The sequence below is a fragment of the Montipora foliosa genome, chromosome 11 (genome assembly GCF_036669935.1).
Source record: "Montipora foliosa isolate CH-2021 chromosome 11, ASM3666993v2, whole genome shotgun sequence".
Taxonomy (NCBI): Eukaryota; Metazoa; Cnidaria; class Anthozoa; order Scleractinia; family Acroporidae; genus Montipora; species Montipora foliosa.
This window is the reverse complement of record NC_090879.1, coordinates 17,878,871-17,889,909: the sequence shown is the minus strand read 5'-3', so window position 1 is coordinate 17,889,909 and position 11,039 is coordinate 17,878,871. Positions and strand designations below refer to the sequence as shown.

General features: G+C 40.8%; 1 protein-coding gene across 1 annotated transcript; it reads left to right on the top strand.

The window, feature by feature from the left end:
* Positions 1 to 1,825: 1,825 nt before the first annotated feature.
* LOC137975704 (F-box/WD repeat-containing protein 8-like) lies at positions 1,826 to 10,030 on the top strand. Its single transcript, XM_068822858.1, has 5 exons — positions 1,826 to 2,713; positions 4,540 to 4,758; positions 5,397 to 5,596; positions 6,455 to 6,673; positions 7,595 to 10,030. The coding sequence occupies exons 1-5, from the start codon at positions 1,933 to 1,935 to the stop codon at positions 8,165 to 8,167; spliced, it is 1,992 nt and encodes a 663-aa protein (XP_068678959.1). The 5' UTR covers positions 1,826 to 1,932; the 3' UTR covers positions 8,168 to 10,030.
* The last annotated feature ends 1,009 nt before the right edge of the window (positions 10,031 to 11,039 follow it).

The following is an 11,039-nucleotide window of genomic DNA, read 5'->3' as shown; positions in this document are numbered from 1 at the left end:
CACTGGTGCGCGGTGGTTTTGCATCGCCATCTTCAAGTATTGGCTCGTTATATTACGTTCCTGTTGATTAAAGCCCTCGCAACCGATTTAGTTGTTGAGTTTGCTGACCTTGCTAACTAGCGCAGGGTAAAAGAGCGACGGGGTTACAAAGTAACAGAGTAACAAGTAACAAAATAACATGGTTACAACATAACAAAATAGCAGATTGAGTAACAGGATTACAAAGTCATAGGGCAACAAAATAACGGAGAGTTACGGTGTAACAGGAGACCAGAGGCCGGTTGCTCGAAATCTGGTTAGCACGCTAACCGTTGGTATCTAACGCTTGTTAGGGCTAAGCATCCGGGGGGGGGGGGGGTACTTGGATCAATTTTCGCTGGGTATGCGCCGCTGGCCTCTCAGAACCCCTTCCCCTTCATAGTCTATTTTATGGCCAACCATACACCCCACCTTAGTCACTTTTGGGTAAAAGAAGTTTTAGCGACCCCAACTTAGTCACTTTCTGTTTATGCATTAACCTCACATATAGCCTTTTAAATTGTAATTTAAAGACGGAATAAAATGCGACTGGTAAATATTAAATCGACAGCGCTACAGTTCTTTCTGTAACAACTTTTTTTTACCGCGAATCTTTCCATTTTTTAAATCCTACTAGCCAGAATTTTCTTACCCGCAAAATCCCGACAATTTGTGACCCCATTCTAGTCACTCTGTGCGGAACTCTGTTGAAAATACAACCCCATTATAGTCAATCCAGTCGCGAAAATGCGACCCCATCCAGCGGCACATCCCCATTAGTCCATTAGTAGGAATTACATCCCCCCGGGCTAAGCATGCTTCCAAAAAATAAATGCAATGCTGTACCAGTCCTTTAATGCTGCTATAAATCAACCCTTTTTACAGTTATTTACAACCTTATAACCCTAGTTCATTGCAACTGAACGAACGAAACCCGAAAAACGAGAAAAAAACGCAACACCAACGTCCTACAGTTTCTTGGCTTCTAGTGAAATACAGTTACTGTAGAGTACAGTATCTCAAAGTGACATTTTCTATTTTGCATCTTACAGCACTTTGCACGTACTACTACAGAAATAGAAAGTTTAAATGGCTTTGAAGAAGTCTGTAGCCTTCGATTCGCTTCGTCTTTGGTTAAGCCAATCACTAGCGGTCTGAAGCCTGCCATGTCAATAACAGATATGGTTCACTCGGATGATATGCTAACTATAACCACCTTTGCTCAAAAAAATTAATAAAATTATAAATGAACGAGTTTTCTTCCTTTTAAATGGGCGTCAAAGGAACTAAATTACTCTAACAGTGGCTTCGACAAGTTCAAATCTCGTCATCTTCAAACATTTAGAACTTTTTTTTTCGTAAAATTCCAAAATGTTTAGTCAATACCAAACCTTAAAACGTTTCGTACTTTTTTTTCGTTTGATCTCAAGTGGCGACCACCCTTCAAACATCAATTTTTTTAGGTGATACACTTATAATGACCTCCGGTGATTTTCCATTAACTCAGTACACCATCTATTTTATAAGCTACATGTAGTTTTTCAGATGTATTCCATTATTAATTTTTTGAATTCTATATTGTTTGTCATTTGCGATTTTCCACCATTTCGCCTTTAAGGATTTTGGGCAATTTTTCCGTCATTCCGTCTTTTGGGATTTGGGACGATTTTCTGCCATTCTATCTTTTTAGGTCGGCCCTAAAACAGTGACCTTGTGCTTTGAACCTGTCGCGAATTGAAGAATATGGAGGTACCAGACCTACGCCACGCCCACCTACCCGAAATAGCAATGGTCGACGCCGTAGTACTTACATGACGTACCTACCAGTGACGATGGAGAAGTCTAGACTATACTTTGTGAGAGTTCGCGAAGGAGATATTGACACTTTTTAATTGCGGTGTGAGCCCATTTCCGATGGCTACAGCCTACAACAGCGAAGAATTACAATTATTTAGACTACAATGGAAGAATGAACTTAGGAAGTACGCATTTGACGGAGAGCAATCACGTCCCCAAAGCGACAGAGGAGCCGATGCCAAATGTCCAAACCGTCGAGGCAATATCAGAATAAGGGAAGAAAAGTTCCTTGGAAACAGCTACGATTGTTCTGGACATGATGAGCGTCTGCTTGACTGTAATTCGAAAGATCAATTTGATTTTCTGAACTGTGTACGAGAAAATAGCGGAACGTCTGGGAGATTATCAGTTCATGGACCAAAATCTCTTTCGTCCAATCCCAATCAAAATGACACTATCCTTTTCAGCTTACCACAGCCCGGCGGGCAACGTTCCGTTGCAGATAGTGAAAGACCAAAATTGCATGCTGTAATCAGCGAATGTGGAAAAAGGAGTCTTGTAGATCAACTGATTGAAGATATTGATGAAGTTTCAAGTATCCCCTTCTTTGACGTAAGTTTACCCAGGGAGGTGGGCATTCAAATATTCTCTCACCTTGAATTTGAAGACTTGTGTGCCTGTTGTCAAGTGAGCAAGTCATGGAAACTTTTGGCTGAAGATGAACTGATCTGGTATCATGTGGGCTGTAAGCTGGGATATATTCAAGAAAAGGATTCAGCTGTAATAGACAGAACAAATTGGAAAGCATTTGTCCAACACAACTTGTTAGAGGAACGGAATTTGAAGAGGAACTGGAAGGAAAGGATATGCAAATTGTCTAGTTTGGAGTTCGAAAGAGGTGAACACTTAACCAGCCTAAATTTGAAAATGTAAACCAAAGCTGCTTGTCTTCCTGTCATGGGAGAAACACATGGTTTGATGTAATGTTTAAAAAACAAGCAGGAGTGTTTTATCGGGTTTAAAACCACGAGGCGTAGCCGAGTGGTTTTTGACCTGATGAAACATGTGCTGCGAGTCTTTTGAACGGCTTCAAAAACATTTCTCAAAGAGCGTGTCCCTCTAGACTCAAAACAATGGTTCAGATTGTGAGAGGTGAATGTTAGCATACAAGAAAAACAAGCTATGCCTTATTAGTATTCTTTACATAAAGAATACTAACAAGGAGTGTTTTATCAGGTATAAAGTTCATCCACGTGACGTTTTATCGGTGTTTTGATAGGCTGTTAAGCTCATGAATTATTAATGAGTTTTTGAACATTGTTCAAACCATGCTTTCGGTAATTTTATTACTACTGTAAGTGGGTTTTCATTTTCCATTGAGAAGGGTTTTTCCTGGAAAATGTGCTTTTTCCTTAGTCCCTGACAGACCATTTTACGGTTGTTTGCTTTAAGTTACTTGACCTATGAATTAAAGTGAGGCTGCAGTTGACCGTGCTTTGATAGAAACCTCATTTTCTAATGTAAATTCCAACTCATGCTTTCGCATGAGAACAACATCATTCACATAACAAAAGCAGGGAGGTCTGTATCACAACAAGGTCAACTTTAGCCTTGCTTTCATTTAAAGGTCTGGTAACTAAGCACATAACTGTAAAAAGGGCCATTATAATGCAATAAAAACTAATAAAAAGGGAGCCACCCTCTGATATATTGGTGTTTGCCTTTAGGTACCCAGTTGAAATCATCGATGTCATCATCAATCATTCCATTGGTCAATTTGTTACCATCATCCTTATCCTCATCCTCATCTTTGTTATTACTCTTATTCATTAACAATTATTGCATGAGGTTGAGCATGATAGCGATAATTATCAAGGCCAAAGTTAAATTGTGTTATCTGCCGAAGCCGAAGTCTAAGGAGGATAACACAAACCGAGGCCTTGATAATTATTGCTATCTTGCTTAAACTGAATCCAATAATTGTTTTATTATGCATATTCCTGAGCTGAGCTCCGCCATGACAAAACTGATCAAACTGCTGGTTAGTGTGTTAGGTGACGCCACTTCTGCATGCATAAAACTATTGTCTGTAGGTGTGACGTCAATTCTACGTATATATAAAATATTTTGTCTGTAGGTATAACGTAAGAGAAACAGAGCAAGCAAGAATTAGCTGTGTGCTAATAATTGTTTTATTAAATTCTGTAAACTCCAAAAGTTTGGAAGTACAAAATACGAGCGCAAAAAGGAAGAAAATCCTTGCTTTATACCAAGAGAAATTTCGCTAAATCTGGCGTAAAATTTTTTTAGGTTAGCAACGCTAAGTGCAATCAGTTACCATATAAGGTGAAACTAAGGTATATCAGCTGATAACTGAGATTGAGTGAACCAATTAAGGCATGAGAAATGCATTATCCAAGCTTGAGAATTTAATAATTGTCTGTATTCTTAAAAACTTGCGAAGAAGAGCAAGGGGACACTTCATGACGCTTATTGAAATCGATGTGGCAGGGGCAGATCAAGGCAAAGGGTGCAGGGGGTGTGCACCTGCAGCTTTCTAATACAACTGGGATTCTGCAAAAAAAAAAATTGTCACCAGTCAGCTATGCCATTCCTTAGGGGTGCACCCCTTCTAAGAAAAATCCTGGATCTGCCCCTGTGTGGCCAGTGCGTCTTATTATTTGGGAGCCTCTAATAAGTGACGATCTCTCATTTGCTTGACAGGTGGAAGTCTGTGTGCCGTATCAATTGACAGAAATTCTATCTGCTCTGGATACTCCAATGGAGCAGTTGTCATCTGGGAAGCAGATTCATATAAAGAAAATATATCTAGCTACAGTTACAGACAGTTGATGACTTCAAATGATACACAAACTGAACACAAACCACAGGTCACATCCACTGCTATATACAGAACTCTGTGTGTTGCAGGATTTAAGAATGGTAAGACCATGCTACAAATTTGGTTATTGAAGCAAGATGTGTGGAAAGTATTGTAGTTCTTTTGTGTTCTGTTTCACTTTGGTCAAAAGAAAAAAAAATACTGGTCAAAGAAGCCAATATCCAGTTATCTTGTCATGCATGGTCAATAACGGGTTTATTGTATGGACAAAGATAATTCCATTTTGCTGACCCATGCGGCCAATCAGCGATTAGATCTCTTCTACCCATTAATGAAGACCCTTTGCAATTTTATGGATTCACCATTCCTCGGAACCAGGCCTTGGTACTGGATACCCAGTACTTAAAAAAGTTCTTATCCCAAGGTGATAGAACTTTCTCATCATTTGGTAAAAATGGAAAGTAACCATGTGAGGTGCAACTAGTGGGAAATTGGTGGGTAAGTGGAGAAAAACAGTGATTTTAGTAAAGGAAATTCAACGAAAAGTGTTTAATGATACAAAAATTGGGAAAGCATTTTACCAAAAATTTCGTCAATGTTGTCACAGTTATCTCAGTACTTGGCACCTACCTCTACAGTTAACTTAAAACAAAATTTTTTTTTGTTAGACAGCACACTTATTTTATACAGTAGTGTCTACCATGTGACAATAATAATATTATGTGTCATGTGATTGCAGGAGATGCTTATGCCTGGCACACAAGCTTAAGCTTATTCCCTCTGTGTCATTGCCAATGTGAAGGATCTGTTAAAACTGTTTGTGTAGCAACAAGTGACTTGCCTGCATTTGCTGCTGTATCAGATCACGAACTCCGAGTGCACATGAGTGACTCCAACGGACATTGGACATGCACTGAATCAAGGAATTATGAAAATCGAGTAAGGAAAAAATATATCAAAAGACTTTGGATTAGAGCTATGGAATGATTCATTGAAAAAGATATTTAAGATATTTAATGTCAGAAACTGGGGGCGTAATGGCCTGTTTTTGCTGCAAAGAATGGAATAGTTTGTTCCATAATTTTAAAACAGTTCATTTGACTAAAACTGACAGTGACCTTTCAATAGTTTTTAATGCTTTAGTTGCACATGGAGGTCGGATGCTCAGGAACGTTTGGCCTGGAACCGCCGACCCCAAACCCAAGTAGGTAGAAAACCCAAAAGCCTGCCCTACCTGCAACCCTGCTACGAGCCCCGCCCACCAATTTCAGCCCCAGCCCTAGCACCCATCACACTGAACTGGGAAAACAGTGGAGAACCTACTGCATACATATACTAAGTAACACTACAAAGGGGAGAGGAGGGAGGGGACACCAAAAAATATGAGCTTCACAAAATTCCCCTTAGGCTGCACAGAGTAAAACTATGAGCACATGCGAATGTGCATGCATGGACCACATCAGAATACTGCTGACCCATTGGAAGCTGTAACACCCTGACATCATGCCCAGAAGAGTTACACAACACCCAAACAATGCCAGAACGCTATTGGCCTGCCAGCGCACCACATAGTATACCAAATAAACACCAAGGATACGCCAAGCTCCTTCTTGTTAACCAAGTTAAGTTACATAATTTTAATTAATCCTACTAAAAACACACACATAAAATTGTTAAAAACGTGTTTCCCTCAGAGCACTTTAATCAGCTGTGGCTGACTACATGTTTGTTTTCACGTTTTATTTTTAATTTTGTAATTTTTGGCATCCAAAGTAATCTTGTTTTGTTTATAAACAGATTGGTCATGCCATGTTCATTCCAGCCAGTGGTGGGATTTCTTCAACAGAACACATTGCCATAGCAACTCAAGACACTGCAACAGTCCTGGCACCTGGGAGAGGTCTTTTATTTACATTAGATTGTGTCATTGGTGGAAAACTAAGCTGCATGGACAGTACCTCTCACCAACTTGCTCTTGGAGTTGGTTCATATGGATATGGAACACTCGGAAACAAGGTGAGACATACGAAGACAATGGGATGAGCTCACAAAGCAGATGACCACAACCTGTGATTTCATAGGGGAGCAGGATTGGTGAAGTGGTGAGAGCACTCACTCTTCATCAGCTTTTTTCAGTGAGCCCTGTTATAGTTTTCTAGACTAGAATCCTTTTTTTACGATGAGTTTGTTGGTTCTCTTTATTTAAATATCAAGGCCTTTAGCAGTGGGGAACGAAATGGGGACATTATACACTGAAATCAAATCAAATCAAATCAAATCAAATCAACTCATGTCAAATCATAGCTTGATTTTGAGGAGAGGGGAAAACATGGAGCACCCAGAGAAAAACCTCCTCTTGGAGCAGAATATAGAACCAACAAACTCAATCCACATTTTGACACTAGGTCTGGGAATTGAACTTTGGCCTTATTGGTGGGAGACAAGTGCCTGGATGGAATGATAGTCCATCGCAGGGTTACCCCCAGCATTAAATTCGCCGGTATCCATTTATACACCTGGGTGGAGAGAGGCGCCGTGAGAGTAAAGTGTCTTACCCAAGAACACAACGCAGTGTCTCTGGCCAGGGCCCGAACCCAGACCACTTGCTTCGGAGTCGAGTGCACTAACCATGATGCCAGTGCTCCTCGCTTTTTCTAATGTGTACATAGTTGAATTTATTGTCTTCTGCACCAATCCCAAGAGCCTTTGTCATTTGTGATAGCTGCTTCTTGCTTGACCCAATTGTAGGGATGTATGCCTAACCCCAGTAAAATACTCCTTTCCTTATTCAGAATTTTTGTTTTGTTTGTTTTCGTTTTTTTTAAAAAATGAATTAAATAGAGAACCTTTGGGTTCTCTATTTAACGGTTGTGAATCAGTAGCAAAAATGTAAAAGGTTTATATCCGATGATTGTCTTTTTCCGAAACTTTTAATAGGTACGTCTGTACAATCTGGAAACCGCCAAAATGATTTCCATATTAGGAGGACATTACCGAGAGATCACGTGTTTGGATTTGGCCAGTTGCCCACCTCACCGCTTGGTGACTGGAAGCTATGACTGCAGAGTGCGAGTCTTTGACCTACGCAATGAAAAGATGGTACTTGCCTTCAACCTTGGACACAAGCGAGTCGTAACGACTGTGCAAATGGATGACTGGAAAGTGGTTAGCGGTGCAGAAGATGGAACACTGATGGTGTGGGACCAAAGGATGACATCGCCTTTGTGGATGACGCATGCGCGACATCCTGTCAGACTCTGTAACTTTCAAGGATCCCGCATGATCACAGCAAACATTCCGTTAAATAAGTCAGTGCGTGAGGATTTGTGGTATGCAGACGATTTGATTCTTCACCGGAGACACCGAGGGGTGATTCGTTTATTTGACTTTTCGGCCCAAAATTTAACAGAAGGAATCCCGGAGATTTGTTCGTCAAACTACGACGATACAGCTGGATACAACTATAACATAAACCTTAGTGTTCCTTATGACAAAATAGAGGGCACTTAAAATCACTGTAAGTGTTAGATATACTGCTCGCCATTGGTATTCCTAGGCAGATATCCTGCGAAATAAGTACAACAAGAGAAACGTAAAATCAGTCTTAGCTACCGGTCTTTTCACGAAGAATTTGAAAAATATTGGATCAAAGCTTGTTCTGTTATAGGGAAAAATCACCTGATGTGGTTTTGCCCTTCAGTGTGGTTTCGTGTGTCATCTGTTGGAAGGAGGAAAGAGCAATACAGTGGTTCTATGATTCTCAGAACCTTGATAGGATCATGGAAGAGGAAATTTCATTTTTTGCGCGATTTTTCAGTAGACCGCGTTTCGTTCACAGGAAGCCCAAACTATCGGGCAGTCAGCGCCTGTATTATTCGAGGTCCTGTGCGGCGCGCCAAATACTGCTCCAAGGTGGCGATATCGCCACGATGTGCTTGCTCCACGTGGTTTGATATGATTTATGCGAAGTGTTCATAGGTTTTCAACCCAAAGTGCTTATCATCATCTGCACCAAAGGAATGGGTGTGTCCCAAGCGTACGCTCAGTGTTCTGCCCTTCCATACTACGATTCTCAGTTGAGTATGACACAAGGGAAGTTTGGTGACAAAGTTTCAGGGTTAAAGTTACCATGTTGTCAACGGCAACTTCCTTCGTTTCCAAGAGTAACTTCAGGGCCTTGACGTCACGAGCGATGAGCCCGCCAAAATCTATAAATGGTAACGTTAAAATTCAAACTGGCGACCGTTACCGTTACCAGTTAAATGACGTCAAATCCCGAAATGTTACCCTTGGAGACGAAGCAAGTTGCCTGTGACAACATGGTAACTTTAACGCTGAAACTTTGTCACCAAACGTCCCTAGTGTCATACTCAACTGAGAATCGTAGTAAGCAAAACTTATCACTTTCTGATGCTATCTGTATGAGTGAGCCTGGAGTCGAGGATCCATACTTTATTGATGAACACCTTCGCGTGCTTCAAGAGAGATCATATTTGAGGGAAGGTATAAGCTACAAAAGGCGTATCGACATTGAGAATATAGAACCAGATTTGGAACGCTTATGGCTAGAGATCCGGGGCCGCAATAAACATAGTGAAATGCTCTTAGGGGTTTTCTATCGAGCGGAACTTATTCAGGGCTACCAAACATGGCTCGACACAGTAAAGAGATTATTCAAGCTGTTGAACGTTCCGCTTTGGGATGGTTTTATTGTCGCCACAGGTGACGTAAATGTGGACATGCTTATGCCAAATTGTCCTAGAGTAAGGAAATATATCAATATGCTGACGTCACTTAACCAACATGAGCACGTGCAGCGCCCAACGAAAACCACATCAACCTCTAAGACACTAATTGACCACATTATCAGCAACGCGCCCAATTGCGTCTCGTACTGCAATGTGCTGCCCTGTCCAACTATTAGTGATCATGATGGGCCGTATACGTTTATGAACGCAAGAGTCAAACGTTTTCAACCACTTTACAAGTTACTTCGCGATGAAAAGCGATTCGATGAAACAGCTTTTAGGAAGAACTGAGTAGTGTTCCCTTTAACCTTGTTTTACGTCTTGACGATCCCAACGAGAAACTAAACATTCTTAACTCGCCTTTTAAATCTTGTCTGGACAAGCACGCTCCTCTACGTATAACTACAATTTCGCGAACCCCTGCGCCTTGGTTCAACAAGGAAGATATCAGGAAACTTCATAAAGAACGGAACGTACTTAGGTATTTAGCACACAAAACAAACCCAGCAAGTGTTTGGAATAAATTTCGTGTTGTGCGCAACAAGATCAAGACTAAGATGAAATCAGTTAAACGTGCTTTTTTAAAGAGGGCCCCATCATCCAATAAATCCAAAGAACTGTGGAATAGTATACATAGTTTTTTACGTCCCAGTCCTCAGCCAATTAAGGCGGACCCAGATGCCCTGAACAAGCATTTCAGCTCAACATCGCAACGCTTGCCGGGATCAGTGGCAAATTCATCAGATTTCCTTCTTGATCTTATTAATTCCCTTCCTGAAGACCATCTTGCATGCTCGTTTAATCTACGCTCCGTCACTTACAGTGAGGTAATGAAGATGAGTTCTGATATCTGACTCTTCAACTGGCGCCGATCGGATTCCTGCAAAGTATCTCCAACTCAGCGCTGATAACATAGCCTCGCCGTTGACACACATCCTTAACAGTTTTATTACTATTGGCTCTTTTCCGGAGGCCTGAAAAGTCGCTCGTGTTTCGCCTATCCTAAAGTCGATTCTCCGATTGAATCTGATCATTTCCGACCTATCGCTATTCTGACAGCAATTTCTAAAGTATGTAAAAAACTCGTTTTAAGGACGGTGCCTACTAATTGAAAGGTATGTTTGCGCGGTTTACTGAATATGCGGGAAAAGCAGATCTTAACAAGTGATGTTAAAATCCATAAAGAAAATCGGGGATAACCACGCATTTTTGGAAGATAATTAATCAACAATATTTGTAAAAAGCTTTAAAATACAAAGCAATGTATGGCGTTCTTGAAGCTTAATTATCTCTGAAAAAAGGGTGGTTACCCCCAATTTTCTTTTTGGATACCGAGATCACTTGCAAAGTTCTGCTTTCTTCGCATAGTTTTGAACCGCGCAAAAATATCTCCGTATTAATAAGCACCAGCCATAGGAAATCCGAGTATCTCGAGATGCGCAGAATGTATGCGCAATAACAATAGTAGGCACCGTCCTTAAATCAACTCCTTGAATACATTGATCAAAAGCAGGTGCTTCTGCATAGTTACTACCTCTGGACAGCGTAAGGGTCATTCAACTACTAGCGTTCTTTTACGTCTTAGGGACGACATAATTCAAGCAATGAATGGTGAGATAATGCTCATTGCCTTC